The sequence below is a fragment of the Nyctibius grandis genome, chromosome 4, assembly GCF_013368605.1.
Source record: "Nyctibius grandis isolate bNycGra1 chromosome 4, bNycGra1.pri, whole genome shotgun sequence".
In the NCBI taxonomy this organism is placed as follows: domain Eukaryota; kingdom Metazoa; phylum Chordata; class Aves; order Nyctibiiformes; family Nyctibiidae; genus Nyctibius; species Nyctibius grandis.
The window spans coordinates 98,541,857-98,563,073 of NC_090661.1; the positions used below are offsets into that span (position 1 = coordinate 98,541,857).

General features: G+C 38.4%; 1 protein-coding gene across 2 annotated transcripts in view; it reads right to left on the minus strand.

The window, feature by feature from the left end:
• Positions 1–808: 808 nt before the first annotated feature.
• EIF3A (eukaryotic translation initiation factor 3 subunit A) overlaps positions 809–21,217 on the minus strand; it is a 33,576-nt gene continuing 13,167 nt past the window's right edge. Inside the window, exons 11-23 of one of the 2 annotated variants that reach the window (XM_068398368.1) lie at positions 20,670–20,855; positions 17,585–17,932; positions 16,924–17,028; positions 15,461–15,574; positions 15,055–15,177; positions 13,916–14,069; positions 12,689–12,873; positions 10,845–10,933; positions 6,334–6,391; positions 5,538–6,291; positions 4,045–4,219; positions 3,460–3,629; positions 809–2,092 (exon numbers count right to left, since the gene is read on the minus strand). In XM_068398368.1, coding sequence (XP_068254469.1) covers positions 1,851–2,092; positions 3,460–3,629; positions 4,045–4,219; positions 5,538–6,291; positions 6,334–6,391; positions 10,845–10,933; positions 12,689–12,873; positions 13,916–14,069; positions 15,055–15,177; positions 15,461–15,574; positions 16,924–17,028; positions 17,585–17,932; positions 20,670–20,855 — 2,703 coding nt within the window. In that variant the 3' untranslated portion in view covers positions 809–1,850. Of the gene's footprint in view, positions 2,093–3,459; positions 3,630–4,044; positions 4,220–5,537; positions 6,392–10,844; positions 10,934–12,688; positions 12,874–13,915; positions 14,070–15,054; positions 15,178–15,460; positions 15,575–16,923; positions 17,029–17,584; positions 17,933–20,669; positions 20,856–21,217 lie in introns of both variants that reach the window. The other variant, XM_068398367.1, reaches the window with a different exon arrangement.

Here is a 21,217-nt window from a genome sequence, read left to right on the forward strand (position 1 = left end):
TGGGTCCCATATCCCCCCATACAAGGAGGACATTGCCAAACTGGAGCCAGTTCAGCAGGGCATGAGCAGCAGAATGAGAGAAAACAGGTAGAAGCCAAAAAGAGAGAGGGTTACACTTTTTCACTGTGGGGACAGTCAAACACTGGAAGAGGTCGCCCAGAAGGGCTGTGCAGTCTCCATCCTTGGAGGTTTTCAAGACCACACTGGAGAAACACAGTTCTGAGTAACACAGTTTGACTTCACAGCAAAAACTTGGACTGGCGAGCTCCAGGGGCCTCTTCTAACAGGAACAACCCTGTAATCCTATGAAACAGAACCTAAGGACAGCAACAGGTAGCTGGACAGCAGCAGCACCCACTACCCCAAATCCAGAAAGTGCTCTCCTATTGGATAGCTGCCATGATCTAGTTCCATCCTTTATAGGACTGTATAAGGCACAAAGAAACGTTGTTTGTTTAGAAAAGACGACTCTTCTGAAGGAATTCTGTGACTCAACAAGCAATGAAGTGACAGGCTCCAAAGGCACAAAGACCTGGCCCTCAGAAGATGACTATGAGAGCAAGCTTTTCCTGCAAAACGAATAGGACCCGGAAAGCTCAGGAAATCACAGGAAAAAGGCCAAGAGGAGTATTACAACACACATTAAATTTAAACCAGGTTCCTCAGGAAGAAACCATCCCAGGTGTTCTCATATTCTCCTTCAGCTGGTACAGAAACAGCTGTGCATACAGAAGAGAGTTGTTCAACATCTGCTCTGCATTATTGTACATTGCAGCAAGTTACTAGAAAGTCAAGACGCCGCAGCAGCTAATTCCTTAAGTTGTTTATTTATCATTGAAGAAACACACAGCAGCAAGATCTGTGTTGGCTTCAGTATGACCAGATAGTTAATCATCGTTACCGCACCACAAAATTGAAGTCAACACAGCCATTACTACAAATCACGTTTTTTGGAAAGGGATAGAATTGACCCTGAAGACAAAGAATTGGGGGAAAATTCAACAATTTCTCCAAAACCACACATTTTAAATATGACAATATTTATAAATCCTTGAAAGGCATGAATTATCCAGTAATGGAAGAAGCGGTTGTGATATTGGCAACAGAAAATACAGAGCCATATCCTTACCAAAACGCTTAAATTGTAAAAGCTTGAAGTTTCGTGGCTGTACACTGCAGCAGTATACATTACTGGAACAATGACTGCAAAATGGCCTCATAGGCGTTAGGTATTCAAGTAAATCTACAGAAAACATCCCAGTGTAGCTAATGCTCATGATGTTTATTGTATTAATTCAATTTAAACAACTTACTGAATTTAGATAGTGATAAAATACGTCTTCAGAAACCGCCTGCCCTCAAGGTTACCTATGTAAAAGAGGGCTTTTGTATTTTTCTATTTTTTTGGCTAATTGTGGACATCAATTTAGCTCTGCTTTTTCAATAATTTCACCATGTGAACAGAGGTGTTTTCAAATGCATGTTCTGTGACTACAAGACCCCATTCCAAATTAAGAAAGACTAAAAATAAAAAGGTCAGCCTGTTTTGGTGCAAGATAGAAGCATTACTCAAGACAGCTGTTGGCCTTGCTTCTTTTTATTTCAGCAACAAATGACCCATGAAATAAGCATCATTTGAAATTTCAAAAACTGGCATTCAATTTCCAACCTTCTGCTGTGAGTTTTGTGCACGATCAATCTATATGAGTAAGTAATTCAAGCTCATGCTTTCACGTTACCTCAAAACATTTGTTAAAGAATTCCAATTCAGAATGTTTATAAGCACAAATATAATCCATGGATTCGATCAATTCAAAGCTAGAACATTGGTTAAACTCTGTGATTTTCACTTAACGTCGTACAGTGGTCCACCCTTCTTCATCTGTCTCGTTTTTAGTACGGCGAAGGGGCTCACGCTCCTTTTCTGTTTTCCAGGAACCTTTCTCCTTCTCCCCATCTCTTTCTCGATCTTTTGATGCTGGTGGGGGAGCAGAAGCTGGAGGAGCAGCAGGAGCAGGAGCTGATCGCCGAACTGTTTCACGTTCTTCTCCACGTTCTTCTCTCCTATCATCAGCACGCCGCCACGAGCTTGCTACAAATACAGAAACACAATAAAACCACCTTTGTCATGCTCCACCAGCAGCCTGCAAGAGTTTAAACAAATGTGCCCGGCACTGACACGCTGATTTACTGATTTCTCAGTCTTGCCAAGAGGTAATGTGCCAAACGCACAGTTTGGTTTTATAGTGAACTAATGGAGAGGAACTACTCAAGCCTCTTCTTGGATTCAGGATTGTTGTGAGCAACCCAAGTGTCAGCTTTAAAACACAATAACTGCAATAAGAATTTCTATTGATATACATGGTTTTATGATGTAAAAATATATTCTTATATTATTATCAGAATTAAAAGCACAAAAGCGTCTCCTTAGAAACGACTGAACCCTGAAAACAGAAAAATTCTTACTTAAAAAACACTTGTGGAAATTGTTTAGGTGTTCACTGTCTCAAAAGACAGCAAATTACTCTTCAGCCTACTGAAACCAGAGGTATAAACAGCACTGGATTACACGACTCCACTGGTAACAGCATTCACCATCCTTCACTATGTGAAAAATTGTTCATTTCCACTGAAAAGATGTTAAGAATTCTACCCCAGCGATGTGTGAACAAAGCTGTGACAAACAGCAAACCAGACAGTCACATACCAAAACTTCTTGCTATATTAAACCCAATAAATCTCCACACTGAGAACCCTCAGCCTTCCCACCAGCTACAGTCCCGTACGGCGTGTTCTGATCCAGTCTGCTCTCGAGCCCCCCTGCCTGCCAGCACCCTCCTGTGTTCAGGGGGACCCACGCTGGGGGCAGAGACCACATGAGATTCTGAATGTGACAACGCCAGAACTGGAAGATGTGGTATCTCAGGCTAAATGTATTTGCTGTTACTGTATTTATAGAACACAGCAAAGGATTAATAAATGTACATAATTCAACCAGGTTAATGTATGTAATTAAAATAGGTTATTCATCAAAATCAATACCATTAATAGCATGAAACCCACAAGGCCTTGTTTGGAAATATTTCCCTCACATTTTAATGGTTTTAAGAAATGAGCCAGCAATTACTTTCTGGGATGTCTATCTTGATAATTTAAGTACAAGAATTTCATCCACCATGAACATACCCATACTACAAAAACTGCATACTTAAAATGTTATCCCTCTCCTGCAGATGTGAAGTGCTGCTATGACAGAAGAGTACAACTAAAAAAAAGTTAAGATTCAAGGAAAAATTCTCAATTACACTGATGCTTCTTTCTATTACTTTACTTATGCAAAGGGAGTTTAAGTGGCTAAAAATATAACTCGTTCCCATTTTACCACATCCTAGCACTGTCAGAGGAACACAAAGGCCCTATAATGAATGTAAGCCTTTAGGAACACGAAAATAAACATACATTCTTCACGGTCAGATCTGAGTGGTGGTCCTCTTCTGAGGGGTGGCTCTCTGTCATCAGTACGTCGATCTCTCATGTCACGACCACCTCTGTCCCATTCTTCACGACGACTTGAATCTCTCCAGCTAGAAGTTTCCTCAGCTGGCCCTCTTCTCCAACCAGCGTCATCCCTTTTGCCATTCAAAACATAAAATGTTAAGATTTTACCTTTGCTACAGAAAGAAGCAAGAATAAATCACAACATAGATATTTCCAGGCCCAGTGGGTCTCTATTTGACATACTTCCAAAGCCTTTTCTGTTCTTCTGGAGCCTAACATGAAATTCTCTTGATAAGAGGTTAAAAAAAAATTAATTGAAAGCAGTAAAGCATTTTGGGATTCCTTCTGTAAACAGTTAACGTCATCTTAAAAGTAACAAACCAAAAAGCCGCCAAAATGCCTCTATCCATTTACTGCCTTGATTTCATACAAACCAACAACTGTTCCTTTCACTAGGCGATGTGACATTATTTTTTTATCAGCAGGGAACTTTTTTGTTTTGTTTTACAGAAACATTCTAGAAGTATTTAAACAGAGAAGTCAAACCTGGGACGCCTGAAACGATCATCTCGATCAAAATCTCTCTCTCTGTCAAGTTCACGGTCTTTCTCATTTTCATCACGATCTTTGTCTCTATCCCATTCACGGTCTCCTGGTGGTCTGGAGTCTCGGGGAGGACCCCAGCTGTCCTCACGAGCCTTTTCTCGTTCTCTCCATCCCCCTGTAAGTAAGAAACAGAGTCAAAGGAATTTGTGACTGATCTCTTATCTCTCTGTAGACAAAGAACCCTTTACTTCCCTCACAGAAACTGGTTCTTCAACTTTTGATCTCTGAGTATACAACTCAAGATGCTTGTCAAAAGTGTGCACATTGAGCGGGAGCCACAGTCAAAACACTGCAGAAACTGCTTAATATGAGGATAGTAACATGTACCTCGTATATGGGGACTGACTGCCTCTAACCGTTTAGCAGAGCTTATACCACCCTGCAGTTTTCAGTCAGAAACCACAAACTCCTCCAAGTCTTGTGCAAAACAAGTGCAGAAAGAAGTAAAGGGGGTAGCTCAGACAGCAGATTCCTTTGTGAAAATCTACAAGTGAGATTTTAGGCAAGCAAATTTTTACGAACGTACTGCTTTTTAAATCACTACTTTAAAATACAACTATCGTTTACAGGGCATCCTGCAATATCATTCAGGTATTTATGAATGGGAGCTCTGTATTATGCAGCCTGCTTTTTCTTTAAATAGGAAAGAGGTGAAAGCTTATTGGAGTGTGAGTATCAAGATTTATGATAACTTTGCTACCGGTCTAGATTACATAATTAGTGCCTGCTTTATAAGGTGATGTGGCACATAAAGCCAAAGAACCAGGAAATCAAAATCATATCTAACATTTAAATGCCATCAACAGTTCTGAAAAGAATCAGAAACAGTTGTAGTCACCATCAACAAGACTTAAGACTAGAAACAAACTATACAAGAACAGGATAATTCAGATTGTAAGGGACCTAAGAAGGGCTTCTAGTCCAAACTCCTGCTCAAAGCAGGATTTTCAAGAAAGGTAGACACAAAAGCAAAAAAGGAATGGTAAAAACAGGAATATCTTTGTACACATAAAAAAAAAACCTTATCAAAACTAGACCCACTTGAATGATGTATCAAAATCCTCCTTAGGAGAAGGTTAATTTCAGACACATAAAGGGGGCAGGGAAAGAGACCAAGGTGTGCTAATGTTCCTCTCCCATCAGAGCATTCAACTTGTATATTGTTTTTGCACACAGGTAAATTATCTCAAGGTTACATAGTAATGCTGGTATCTTCCAAGCAAGCAGTAGACACTGCTGCATTATTTTTTTTTTTAATTCAACCAAATTACAAGGTTTAATTATACTAAGTAAAGGAGTGTCCACATTAGCCAAATTAATCCAGACGTTTTCAGAGTTGATTCTCCCATCTCTGGCACCAAGTCCATTACATCCATTAAGTACAAGGTTAACACACACTTTGGAGGTTGGATTATTATATTATTGTATTTTACCTGGTTTACCAAATGGTCTCCAAGGACCTGGCCTTGAATCATCACCGCTACGCCATGGACCCCTGTCATCATCTCGTCTGGAGAGCCTGTCATCGTCTGCGCTACGCCATGGTCCCCTGTCATCATCACGCCTCGACATCCTGTCATCATCCATCCCGCGCCTGGGACCTCTGTCGTCATCCATCCCCCGCCTGGGACCCCTGTCGTCATCTGCAGCACGCCAGCTGCCCCGGTCGTCATCCAGCCCACGCCTGGGTGGCCTGTCATCATCCAAAGCCCGTCTGGGTGGCCTGTCATCGTCCAGCCCGCGCCTGGGTCCTCTGTCTTCATCTGCTGCACGCCAACTGCCTCTGTCATCATCTAAGCCGCGCCTGGGTGGCCTGTCGTCATCCAAAGCACGTCTGGGTGGCCTGTCGTCATCCATTCCACGCCTGGGACCCCTGTCGTCATCCATTCCACGCCTGGGACCCCTGTCGTCATCCATTCCACGCCTGGGACCCCTGTCGTCATCTGCAGCCCGCCAGCTCCCTCTATCATCATCCAAACCACGCCTGGGCGGTCTGTCGTCATCCAATCCACGTCTGGGCGGCCTGTCCTCATCCCCTTCACGTCTCGGTGGCCTGTCCTCATCCCCTTCATGCCTAGGCGGCCTGTCCTCCGTTGATTCCACAGAAGGACGTTCCTTTTCTTCTGCAGCACCACGTCGGGGCAGATCATCCCCTCGTCGGGGCAGATCATCCCCTCGCCGCGGCAGGTCATCCCCTCGCCGCGGCAGGTCATCCCCTCGCCGCGGCAGGTCATCCCCTCGCCGGAAAGGTCTTTCATCATCTCTTGCTTCTCCTCGACGCCAATCTCTATAAAACCATAGGGAATGAGAAAAAGTAGAATCTGACATCCAGGAAAGCTTTATATATTAGATCAACAGTATAAAACCCCTCATCAAGGCCATTTCTGAATGTATCCACTTGATGTGTGGTTGCAAGCACATTTACAGAGCTTGCAGTTTTCAAATGCACATTCTAATTGCCTTCATTGCTACAGGAAAGTGGTAGGTCACCATCCCTACAGCTTCAGTAAAGACTGAGCAGTATATTATTTCCTTCAAAACTACAGCTTGAAGGGGATAACTACAGTCCCTTGTTGGTTATCTGCTGCAACACAACAGAGAAGAGGTTTGGCTTCTACACCAAGCCTCATCTGACAAACTCGAGCTAAGTCTCAAAGAACCAGTATTAAAAAAGCCCCAACCATCAAGTAAGTATCCCCCTTCTTCCTGCATATACCAACCCTACAGTCCAATCCCTGTTTTCATATGCTTTGGCACAGTTCCAGCCCAACAAATAGGCAATACTTTCACTGACAAGCATCCGCAACTAGCTACGGCAGGACAACGTAGTAAACTCATGACTCAATCCACTGCTACTCCCTGATGGCAAGCAGGGTGCACCAGGCTCTGGCAGGCTATCAGTGCTTGCACGGGCTCTCCTTACTAGGATGTACGTGGGAAGTAAGAACTGGTGAGAATTCTCCCTGGGCTATTGAGTCATCAGTTCATCTTTGAAATATGTTTGGATTTGTAAAACTGAAAATACCAGACACTACTGTACAATGGTTAGAGCCCTCCACTCTTGTCACTTCTCTGGACACAACATTTAGTTTAATGTCTACAGGATTTTACAGATGTTCTTAGACCATAAACCTTGGCTTTGTCACCAGATTAATTTCTTTATTTCAGGAAATTAGCCTTCCTAAGCTAGTTCCTCAGCAATAAAAAGAAACAAGCAATAGTACATCATAGAGATGTACTGGTACCTGCTTGGCAAGAGAAGAAAAACTACCCTGGAGTTGAATCTCATGGATTAAAAAAAACTAAAACAAAACAACAAACCAATAAAAAAACTCCCACAGGTTTAGAAATCCACTATGCTACTAAAATGTAAACAAAAGAACAGCAATGACTTGCTACAAAACAACAGATGTAGGACTCCAAGAGGTGAGAACAAAAAGGCAACAGTTTGTCACAACTCTGCATCTCAAGAATTTCGAAGAATTGTGAGCAGCTATTTCCTAGTTTTGGAAGAATAAGGGAGAATGCAATTACCATTGAGCTGTGAGATAAAAACAAGACATGGAGATTGTTAACTTCCATTTAGACTCAAATTGGATAATCTTTTCCTTTGAAAAATCTGATTATTTTGATGTAAAAGACATGAGAGAAATGGTTATAAAGTTCATCAAATGAGTAAGTATTCCATTCATTCATACTTAGGTACTGTTTCAGGGTTTTATGATTTTTAAATCTATTTTTAAACTATTACTTTTAAACTATTACTACTCTAATTTTTAAACTATTATTTGCAGGCAAAATTATGCCTCTTGTTTTTACATTTTTTTCTCATTTGACAACTTCAGTGTTCATATTTCAGCTTTTGTCCTTTCCCTTGTAGAAATCCTAACTCCCACTTTAAAAGTTTACTGAAATTAAGAGTCAAACAGCATCAATTATATCACCCATTTTTCAGTGACCTCTAAAAACCCTACACACAGCTCTACAAGAGCTGAAAGCACGCAGACAGCTTTACCAAATAAAACAGAAATTTGCTGGCAAAGTTCACACTATAGTGTCTACCGCTGTTACAGGTTTGTAACTTTTTTTGCTTGTCTTTTAACTCAGGCACAAACAGCACCGACATAAAATAGAGGTCAACTCCCCTTTTCTATATGTTTTGGCTTTTTAATATTTCTTGACCATAAGCACACAAGCATTTGTTGATCCTTTGGGATAGCACTCTGTGGCAGTAATAACTCTAATGAGCTGTGCTAAGTATGACAGCCTGCAGCACTGCCCCACCACTTTTAGTGAATACCATCTGCGTATTAGTTGTCATTTCATTGTTTCAATGAGCAAGTTCCTGACAGCATTTTATGGATTTTCTGTGATCTAGAGGAAGAACAAGAGGTACCACCATAAAATTACTTTTTCTACTAAACCAACTGGCTTTTAATTTAACTCCTACGTAAGACTTTTATGTTAACCTCTTCTTCCTGCAACTGCATATTTGTAAGTATTTTTTTATATCAGGATTGACTTTCTTCTCTTCCTTATAAAATTTTATTACATCTACCACTAAAAGATCATTGTATTTATTTTCCTCTTTTGTTTCTTACGATAACTACCTTTCTTGCCCAGTGAAGGAACAAAGCAATTACTCACAGTCCAGTTATAACTCATAATAAAGCCACTAGCTGTGCAAGAGACAGACAGCCCTTGCTGGACTCTTCTGCCTTTCTGTAACCTGTTTTTTCTTGTAACTGGAACCATGGTATGGAAAAGACTGAGAACACCGGAACACGCTGATCACCTGGAATCCAGCACTCTGGGGATTGCTGCATAGTACAATTGGTTGCTCCGTGACTGTAAGGACCTTTGTACCAATATGGCATGTATGCCAGGACTGTGCCATTTCCATGAGAAATTGTCTGTGAGACAAATTTTATAGCTTCCCTCCTTGTACTAGCATCCATAAGGACTTTTTAATGCATATATCCAATAGCCGTACTTACAGCTAGATACATGCTGCAAATTAAATCTGATGCTCTGTCCTCTATGTTACCGCCTTTATCATTCGATTCAGAAATACATTTTGGAATTACTTTACTCACAGTCAGGTTTGCACTGCTGTCTTTGTATCAAACATACTTTCCCTTTAGGGTTAAAATCCAACTGAAGGTAAACTAGGGGCTACTAAAGAATGCAGAATTACACCTGCTGCAATTATGTCTCAGCATCGTCACTTTTGTTTTGTTATTTCCTAAGTTCAGCAAAAAGAAAATAATTGAGAAACACTGATTTACTTAAAATTCCATAGAGATATTAATTTCGACTGCTATCAGTATTTCCTTTTAGTATCCTTAGTATATTCCTTTCACTAAAAGAGAGAAAGAAAGTTTTACCGAACATGCTACATACTAACCCTAAGTATGCCTAATTTTAACTCCTCAGCAGTCGCTTGGCTCAATTTCTACAAAAGTCAAATGAGAAATGATTAAGACAACACTTATGCAGAAAAACTCTATGCTATAATGTTTCAAAAATGAATATGTATCACCTGTATCATTCTGTGCTAGACAAAAAAAATCTCATTGAAGCACACAAATAGATGCATTAAACACTTCTGCAAGATGTTAACAGTTAAAGGCTCCACCCAGGAGTTCCATCCAATTTTTGATTTTGCAATTCACAAGAAAATGGATCACTACCAAGAATGGCAACACAGCTTTTCAGGAAAGACTGAATGACTATTTTGTTTATTGAAAGATCATACTCGTCAAATACATTAGAAGAAATTACTAGAGAGGGAAATAGTAAATTAATTTGCTTCCACTAGAGTCAGAGTAAGCTGTAATGGATTTAAATTGCTGCACTGGAAATTAAGGTTAGACATTTATAAAAATCTATCTACCTGGAAGCCTAATTAAGAAATAAAACATACTGCCAATTGCAACAAGGAGTGGCGTCTCCATCAGCACATGCTTTTAAGAACAACTAGATGTGCACCATCAGAAATATTTTAGGTACAGCTCATCCTGTTGTAGAGCAGAGGGATGGACAAATGTTAAAGATCTTATTTTCTACAACTGTATAAACAGTCTTCGTTATTAGTGAACACATCCAAACCCCCTAAAATATATAGATGTGAACATGTGTGGGGTTCTTTTAAAGTGCAAAGTACCTTAAAAATATTCTTCCTTCAGAAATCCTTCCTTCTCTGTTCAATACAGTCTTTCAGAACTTTGTTTTAGCTTATGGCACATATTTTCTGCTCTGTGACTCACTCTGGGACTTCAACAGTTTAAGACTCTGAATTTTGACTTCATATTCTTATGTATTACCATCAGTTTTCTAAATGGAAAATCTCAGTTTCATCATCTAGGAACCCTGCATTTGTTTGTCATCCTTCCCCATTCTCTACTCATACAACTGACACCAATGTTTGAGTGGGACAGAAATTTTTAATTTCAAAAAGAAACCAAGTAAGCAAGTTGTTTATCAGATGCAGAAGATGTCTGCTATCTTTCACATATCTAAGCTAAATAAAACAGGAATGTTATCTGAATGCAGTTCCAAGATAAAACTTCTCTCTCATTCAGAGATCCTTACAAAGCAATTTTTTAACAGAAGATAACTTTCAGAGATGTAAAGGCATGAGATATTACTCAGTTAGTGCAGCTTTAGCAGTAGCAATAAAAAGGAAGCCTACACATTTTGAGCCCAATACAACTGATGCTTAGCAACCCAATGATTACCTTTCCAGTGGTGCTCGTCGCCATTCAGATTCTGCCTCACCACCTCTTCTCCAGGAGCTTTCAGATTCCCTATCACCCCAACGAGACTCCTGTATGTCAAAAGAAATCAGGAACATTCTCTCAGAATACTTTAAAATTAAGATTTTTAAAATATAATTTACTCCTTTCAGAGCATACTATGTCACTAAAAACTCACTTGTCACACTGCAGAGAATACTGAATTATCAGGGGTTTGAATAACTTAAGTATGGTCTTAACTGATCAACTTTGTTGTTTCTGGCAGAGTTTAAAAAACAATACGGTTCCCTTTGTGCCACATTACTAGTAGGGTAGGATATATGCAAATCCACTAAAAAAGTTTATTAATAAGTGTATGAACAATAGCTACAGGGAGCCATAGCTACCACCTATTAACACAAAAAAGAGGTTCTAACAGTTTCACTTTCCTGCTGCTTAATGACAACATGAATGAGTTAAAAAACTTACTTGTTTCTGTCCTTTCTAATCAAATCAGAAAATGTAACTGAATAAACTGAAAGCTCTCTGTAGCAGAGACCATTTTGTTCTGGGTACCTCAATGCACAGAACAGGTGAGGTATTTGTGATTCATACAGGTTGCTTACATGCAAGGCAGAGCAATAATAATTTCTTTTTTTTTAAAGAAAGATAAAACGTCTCCCCCCATTGCTGGGCAAAGACAAACCATTTAAACTATTTCTAACACAGTTGTTTACTCCTTAATTCCACCACAAGAAGCAAATTATGTAAACCATATAAAATACCTGATTTCACATAATCACACAACCTCTTTATAAAAGGGTATTCTGGTTTTAAACCGCTCTTTGAAAAGTGTTTTTATTTGTCAAAGTCTACGTTTCCATATGGGGAAATACACAGGTTGCGCAAGATCTTGCATATCCACTACTCCATGAGTGTCTACTTAAATGCTTTTGAAATGACCTCAACAAACAAGGGTGAGCAAAGAAAGGATCCCAAAACTGCAAATGTCATTTTTCAAGCTGTACAGATCTCTCTCAGAACCTGAATCAGCTTTTCCATATACTCAAGTGCCCATGGCTAGGAGTACATCTTATGTGAAAAATACTGGTGATTATTTACCTGACAGACTATCAAAACAATTTATACAAGCTCTGAGCACTCATCTTCATAGTGTTACTCAATGAAGTATGCATTAAACAAAGACAATGGCTATGGTGGATGAAATTTAAAACTAGTTTTCTTATTGATAAATTCTGAAAAAGTGGGAGCGTAGAAGGTTTGTGCTACTCAGTTACATTCTTTTAGATCATTAAACATTTATTTGCAAATAACTTTTGCTTTGTTTCCTGTTGGATTGGGATAATGATTTTCCCCAATACTTCTATGTGTAAACAGGAAGTTGCACACACCTCTTGTATGTTTTATGCTACTGCATATTTCTTATAAAATATAAAACTATACTTTTATGTTTACTCTGGGATTCTCCTTCAATATCTACTCTAATTCCTGACTTTGGCATGAGTCATTACACTTGCTTCCAATATAGCTTTCCTTCTTTTGTGTTAAAGAAAATTTTACTCAATATTCTTTTTTAGTCTTTGTTTAGTTTTTAAACAGCTTGGAGATCTTAGTAGTTTCTTTGTTTTACTTTATTACTAAACTACAGATTCCAGATCCTGAGAGTGAGTTGAAACTAAGTGACAATAAATTAACTATTGTCACCCACTTACGCTACAACTTAAAAAAAAAAATTTAACCTATGATTTTGCAATGCTACCATCTTTTTCCAAATAATCTACAGAAGGAGCAGTCAAAAAGAAAACAAACCTGCAGGTATGACCTACCTTTCGTGAAAATGGGTCATCCAGACCTCTCCTTTCTTCCTCGCGACGACGCTCTCTTTCTTCTATCTCCAATTCTCTTTGACGTTTTTTCTTCTCCAGTTCTTCTAGTTTTTTGACACGTTCTTGGTATTCACGTTGTTCCTGCTCACGTTTCTCACGCTCAATGCGTTCCTTTTCCTCACGCTCTACAGAATTGCAAACATAAATAGAATGTATTACCAAGATAAATTCTGTTACTTCGCTGTATCCACAGAAGGGTTACAAAACACAATCTCACCCCGCTTTGACTTCTTATAAAAAAAAAAAATTCCAAGCATTTCACAGGATGCATTTAACTAACCATAGAACCTGTTTTCTGGAAGTATCCTAATTCAAAAGCAACAGGAAAAGGAACCCTGATACTTCCATTAATGTGACATCTTGAACAACAGGTAGCAACAAAGGAAAGAAAATGTTCCAATACCTGTACATTAATTCGATGCACAGACCACAAATGTGCCACCTACAATATTGGTAACTACCTCAAGCATGGTAGAGGATCCCTTCCTTAGAAAAGGTCAAACAAAAAACATCAACTAGCAGTGTCAGAAATTTGATATGCAGGACTGCTTGGTTTCTGTTGGTTTGGTTTTGAAATATTGCATGATTATGAACTCTGATATATAAAATATTCATCCACCAAGCAACAAGTAGGACAGAAATTTACCCTACAGAATGCCTATCATCTCTTCTCTTCTAAAGCCTTGAAATGGGCTACCAGACAAAGCAATTCACAAAGTGTGTGAGTCACAATTCTTGAGTTCTTGATCTGACATCCAAAGTTCCCTTTCTATTCTCTAAGGTGTGCACAAACAAGTGGACAGAACTCAAATGAAACGAAAAATTGAGTCTTTGATTTTAGTCATTAGCCTCTCTTACTTTATCTCCTCCTTTATTCATGTGTGGAAGAAGGGGAGGGCAGGAAGCATTTATTTGCTTTCATTTTCCCTTCCCACTATAAAGCTTTACCTTCATCTCCATGCTGCACAGGTAAGCATTCAGAAGGTGCATTTGGTAAAATGTAAAGGTATATTGTCTAGTAGCAACGAACACAGTCTTCCCCACTGACTGAAAGTGAAAAGACTTCCTCCAATATTGTGAAAAACAGGGAAACCAGAAGTTAGCTCCGTACACATCTGGAACGGGTCAAGGAGGCAAAGGATAAAATAATCACGTTTTTGATTATACCTTTAAGCAGCTGTTCTTCTCGTAATCTTTGTTCTTCTTCCTCCTTTTCTCTGTAATAAGTAACACGCCTCTCTTCTTTGCGTTGTTTCTTGCGTTCCTCCAAACGATTACGCCTCTCTTCTGCTAACCGCTCCTGGAACTGCTTGAGTTTATCCTGAAATACAAAGAATACACATGAAAACACCAGAACTGTAACGTTTAAGAGCTAGACAGTTACACAAATTGCTAAATAAAGCTGCACAGAAACACAAACCAACTGCAAACATACTACATTTGCTCCACTGAGAAACAACCACCTGTTTGCCATTTCAACCTCTTGTGCAATAAATTCTGCATAAGGGAATATACTCCTACTTAGAAGACAGACAATCAGCATGTGCAATTTTAGTCCTCCATCTGCTTTTTCAGGAAAGCAATTACCTGAATAATAATTTACCTGTACCTAAAATACATTACCTAAAATTACTTATATTGTTGCAAAGAATCATATGCAGTTAGTTAACTTATTTTAACATAATACCTTTTTTCTTCTTTTTTTAAAATCAGTTCTTACTGCAACATAGCCAAATAATCAAAGCTATAAACAGCCCCAGCAAATGTAGAATTTTAAAGATGTAGAGCAAGAAACAAAGGCACAGTTCTTTTCCTGCCCTCATGGTCTAATTTGTTATTAAATTTTGCAAACATAAAACTAAGCTTGAAATTCCAAATACTTGGGCTATCAAAACAATTTCCAGATTCAAACAAAAATATTAAAAAGACAAGTATTTCTATTTCTCAGCTTCAATATTGTTGTCAGTATTATTCCAACACCGCAGTAAGTCCAAGTACTTGTACAGATACAGCTGGCTGCTCATATGCTACCCAATGATCTCTTACTAACAGTTGCAATTTATTTATTCAAATAAATAATTTACCTATGCTTTATTTTCCATATAAGCTGTTCCCGAAGTTGTCGAAAATTGTAAGCGATAATACTTAGGAATGGGTGCAAGAATATATATATATTTCCTTTTAAGTCAAAGCAGAAAATAAACAATTCCATAATTTCTTTCTAATTTTCAAGAAGAATCACTGGGTCACAAGTTTAGTTTCTCACTTCAAGGGAATATTTTATTACAATACCATATCTCACGTACTTCATAAACAGTTCGTCGTGATGCTTTGAGCCTGGCTTCAAATAGATCTCTATCCTCCAACATCCTTGAGAGTCTGTTTTTATGCTCAAGGGCTTTCTCGCGCTCCAACTGCAAAGTGGTGATCTAAAAACAGATAATATACAAAGTATTACAAAGTCAAATCTTACTATATATTTGTAATCGATCTACCTCAGCCACTAGAAAGAGAAATTATCTTTTCCTCTTTCAGATCCAAGACAGAGGATACTGCTGTCCACTAGCACAATGAAATTGCAAAGCCAACACTTCTTACCCCTTCTTTTTCCCTTCTTCCCTTGGATTGAGCTGGGAAAAAAAAGACCATGCAAAACCCACTATTTTTCATTCATTGCTATTGGATTTTATCACCTGAACAAAAAATTCTTACCCTTTCTTCTTCCTGTTGCTCCCACAGCTCCATATCATGCACTCTTTGCTCCTCATATGCAGTCTTTATTAAAGGAATTTCTTCTAAGCGCTTTGCTCTTTCAAAATAGTCAATCTAAATAAAGATAACATACCTTTAGCACATCATAATGCAGAGACCATATCTGGAAGACTCAATCTTCACCATCCCCCAAAGAAAATGCCGGCATCTGAAGACTTCTCCAATATATCTGATATATTATTGTTATATAAGAGCAACCATGTCAGACCACATGAAAGGTCCACCTAACCAAGAACTTAACCTCTACCACTGGCAACTAAGTGCACTCTTGGGCAAATATACAAGCCAGAGGCAGGCATATATACAATACTCACTCAGCTTCATCAATTTTCAGCTCCCAGCATTTCCTGTATTGAAGGTTTTTGTATTTAGTAGGCATTGGTGTGTTTCTCCTCTTGTCCGTTTGAACTCAAAGCAGCTTTTTATACACAACATATTTTGGAAAGAACTCCTGTGTGTCTATGGCTCACAGCATGATGGATCCACCTTCTACCTACCAATAGTTCTGAATATGGCTCCTACTAGCTTCATGTGATGCTTCCTAGTTCAGTATCCCTTGCAGTCAGCGCAAGAACAACTGCTCCCCATTGTCAGCTGTTGCAACACATACACTGTTACAGACTGCTACCACATCCTCTCTTCTGAAGTCTTTCAGTCGTAGGGGTACTATTTTACATAGACCTTTCTTACACAGAAGCCAATCCACATCACTGATAATTCTTGTTGGCCTCCTCTCAAGCTTCCAGTTCAACCGTGTCCTTTTTGAGATAAAGAGATCAGAACTGCACACAGTGCTTGAGATGCAGAACCACCAAATTCTCATTGCCGACTAAGAATGTTAAGTCTGGAGCCCACCATTTAATATGTAAAGCTAAAGACTGGGGGATAGTTATTATCTGCTTTCCTTACATAAAGTATTTTATATCTATCTCAGCTGAACATCACTCAAAGACTCCTCCTTTTACCCCACAGCTGCTAAGTCTTGTTTGGTGAAGAACTTCGTAAAAAGCTTTTTTGGAAAATCCAGCTTAGTTACACCAACCAGATCACCCTTACTCATGTTTGTTTTGACAGCTTCAGAGAACTCCACGAGGAAGCCCTGGCTTACAATTCTTTTACAGAAGCTGTGCTGACCTTTCCAGGTAGATCATATTTACCCAGGTGACAACTAATTCTACTGTTTAATTTTCTGCTACTTTGCTCAGTATAAGCAGCAGGCTTAGAGGCCTGCAGCATAAAAGATCCTCACTGGAACCTTTTTAAGTAACTTGCCACTTTCTAGTATCAAGCCAGTTTTAAGCGAACCAAATTACCAACTGTACCATATAACCTGTTTCATTCTTGAAGTTCACAATAACTGAAGCATTGTATAGCAATGGTTTTGTACCCTTCTTACTTCACACCTTTTTCTCCTGATTCTTCAGACGTTCTTGAAGTTCCTTCTTTTCTTTCTCCAGCTGTTCAACTTGTTTAGCCATAATGAAGTCAGGATCCAATTCTTCAAGATCCTACAACCAAGTACAGTTATCAATACAAAATAAAGCAAACATTTTTTCTGTTAAAAATGTGGTTTGTTTATTTATTTAAGGTTCTCTGCAGTCTTCCCCTTAGCTTTTAAACTAATTTGCTTCAGAAACGTTCTCAGTTTCTTTTCCTCTCTTCTGGGTAACTTGTATTTTATTTTTCAAGCTCTTTAAAGCATTTGTATCTTGATTTTTAATTCAGACACAGTTCAGGTACTACAAAATGGAATCTGGAGGTTTATTCTGTATTATTTCAGATACTGTTTAACAACAAGGGGGGGAAAAAAAAACAGCTGGACTTAATTCCTCCAGGTTAAAAATGGTCCTGTCCAAACTCAGTATTAGGTTTGTATTAACAACTTACACTGTTGAGCAAATTAAATTTAAGTGTCAAACTGCCTGTCTCATTTTTAAGAGAGACTGTTTGTAAGACCAGTTACAATATAAAACTAGTAAAGAACATGACATTCAGGCAGCCTAGCAATGGTAACACCAAAAGCATAAAAAAAGTAACTCAAAACTTCAATAAGAAGTTGTTTACCTCAATATCAATATCTTTAAATGCTTTGGCTCCCAGTTCAGTCTTCTTAATCTGCTCCAAGCGCTCACGAACAGTCTTCTTTTTGATTTGTTCATGCTCTTGCAGGATACGCTCCTTCTCCCTTTCCTTCGCCTCCTGGCGCAGTCTCTCTTCTTCAGCTTTCCGGACTTTTTGCAATTCTGCTTCACGCTGTTCCAGTTCTTCTTTTTCACGCTGGATGTTTAAACTTTCAAGGCGCTCTTTTCTTTCCTCTATCGTTTGACGACGTGCAAGAATACGCTGATGTTCCTTCCTTGAATTTTTTAAGAAGGCAGTGACTGCCAGCTGATGTTGTTCTTCCTTCTCTTGCTGAATTTAAATGAAGGATAAGACAGTGATGTATATAGCATCTCTTTAAAAAGGCAGAAAGCACAGCAAATGTTTCTCAAAGAAAAATCAAAGTTAGTTTTATTCTCCAAACTTGCCAACTGCATGGAACTACAACCATAATGGCAAATCTAATCATTCATCTAAGTAGCATAACAAGGTAGTATCAACTGACTAGAACCACGTGCACATGGAGAAAGTTGTCTGTATCAGACAATATTCTGCAACACATCTTAGGCATGTTCTTTTCACACCTTTTTTCTGTCCAAAAATATTGCACATCCATCTGTTAGTGATATTTAAGACTCTAACTGAAAGGGGAGTAGGGGGGTCAATCTTGTTTGTCTCTGCATGTGTTAGCAAGTCTAGCACCGCACGTGCTGTATTTCACCAAAGCTCCCTTGTTTTTAAAGCTTTGTTTTTTTCCAAACACACTAATGTAAGAGAAAAATATCCTAACTGACACAAAGCACCACCTGTGAGACAATAAAAAACTGATGATTGTCTCTCAACAATTTAGGTATAAACATTGTATATAAAACTGCTTTAATCAAATAACAAAAAGCAGTAGACTTCTAGACGCTAGCATATAGACTATTCTCTAACATTCCTTAAGCATCCTTTTAACCACCCCACCATTCTCCTCCAGAGTACCTATACAGTTTTTTGCAGGGATTCATGCTGCACACGTGAAGAGCTGTAATTGTGCCAGCTCAGGGAGCTGCCCATTTTAATCAGTCCAGCAAGGAGGAAAACACTGCAGCCCTATCAGCTCACTACACTCCCTCAGTCATACCGCTCTTGAAATGTGAGCTAGCTCAGAGGTATTTTTAGTAATCTGTCACTTCTATGGCATTCAACAAAAACACTGAAACATCCATACTTTGTTGCAGATCTGCAAGCATTTAAAGATAAATGGAGGTGCCAGAAACACAAAAACCGAAAAACTATACATTAATTTAACGACTTTGTAAATCATAACAAATTTGAAAGAAAATGAGTTTTTAAATTCTTGAAAAAAGTGAAAAGTTTCAATCTGAACAGCAAAGGAAAAAAAGATATCAACTTGTTCTAGTTTCTCTAACCACACAGATCGATATTAACCTTGATACTGTACTGCAATTCTACAGGTGTATTTATTAGCATTTATGTCTTGTTCAGCTGATTTTACTAACACGTCAAGTATAAAACTATTAGTCATTTCTATCTCTGAATGTACAGGTAAAGCATGTTTTTTCTTTCAAAGCAACAATCCACCTGTCTAACACCAATCACTAATAAAATCTTTTTAGGGAAAAACCTACATGGAAATATTTTTATCTTAAACACAGCTAATATATGTTCAAGCTAACATAAGTAAGCTAGCATTAGGTGTCACGATACAGTCCTACTTTGTCAGCTTATATTTTAAGAATATTACTTAATATTTCAACCTGTATAAAAAAATCTAACATGGACACCTTGCTATCAGCCTTTTTTCCATACAGAAAAATTACTTGATAGGTTTGCTATGAAATCTTTCATAAACATAAAGCAAAAGAAAAAATTACCACTGCTCTTTTAAGAGAAGTGAAGGTTTAACTTGCCACAACCAAAGCATGCTGGAAATCGGAGAGTGATTTACACCTTGCTCCTGCAGGGCTCTGGAGAACCTGAAATGTGAGCTCATCGGTGAGTTCGACCTTGAAGCCAACAGCCTCAGTGAGGAGGACAGGGAGTGACAAGGACAGGTCAGTTCTTGAGTTGTGGGATCTTTTGTTCATGTTTTTACATTCCACTATGAAGTTACATTCCAGGTTCTTCACAACAGCAGTTTCTCCAGGAAGAATGAAGAAAGCAGGCTCTTGGATTTTCAAAAAATGCATGCAAAATTTTAAACAAATCCGAGGTCTGTAGGCCAATCTATGGGTAAGTTATAATTTGGTATATCCTAAATCCGATACATGCAAGACTGGCAATTTAAACTCAGGCACCTTGTGTACATTTTGACATTATTTTAGTTATGACCAAATACTAACTAGTTGAGTGATTTAAGAATGATTTATTCTTTTTCACAAGTACAAATAGCTGACTACCACCAACCTGAAAAAAAACAAAATGAAATGGAACACCTGATCTTAGAAAACACATTCATCAAAATATAAGCCTTGGTATAAAGTGTCGAGTTATTAGCTTACGTTTCTACTTAATCTACAAGTATATAAATGCAGCCCACCATTACTGTAAAATTATATCAGAGATTGTTACCACAATGCTCTACTGCTACCTACTCAAATCCTTGCAATGTCACATTTAGTTAATCATTAGATAGCTCACTGCCTTTCCTATGTCAAGGAAAGGTAAACCAAGTAACTGCTTGGCGTATATGATCTCACAACTTCAAAACAAGCTTGTCGTGCTAAACCAGAAAATTTAGATCTATTAGAACAGGTGAGTATGTAACAGATGCAGAAGGATACTTTGTCATTAACAAATACATTAACGCTACACATTTGTATGTATTAACACCTCAAGGATCAACTATCTGTTCTGCAGGGAGGGGACAGCAGTAACAATATTGATTACCACTGCACTGAAAACAGATTACTAGAAGGAGCAGGTGATCAGACAAGCAAAAAATAACAAAAGGTTGCATAAGGGCAACAGATAAACATCACGCAATGCACTTGGGGAAATGTCAGAATTTGTCAGCATTTTTAGAAGACTTAAAATGACTTACCAGTAAGTGAGGAGGCTTAATGACTGCAAGAGCCTTAGCCAGAGCTGAGGACATAGCAGTCAACTGATTTCTAATCTGCTCAGAAGGCATGCTTTGTAGTTGAGGGCCTAGTGGAGCATCTTCTCTAGTACTGTAATTCAAATCTGAGCCAAAACTCAGTGTCCGGGTAGTATGATCAATGCGAACCTTTGCAAAAAAAAAAAAAAATAGGAAGAAAAGGACTGTATTATTAAACAATTTCTCTGATGCTCTGCCTATGACCAATATGAGTCAACAGAAGCTCTAAGCAGAAATTAGTTTAAAAAACAAAATTTAGCTATATCAGACTATGAGAAATGCCAAATTGTAAGAAAAAATAGCACTGTGAATAAAAGTTTGTTTAATTTCCATGGTTTATACAAAAAGAAAAAAAAATCATCACTGGAAGAGGCTGAACTTTCAATGATTCTATGAAATGAGTACTGCAAGACAATCATTCTTGCCTCTTCCTCCACATAAGCAATACGCAAAACAAGAATCCTGACTTTAATGCAGGCAATTTCAACGCA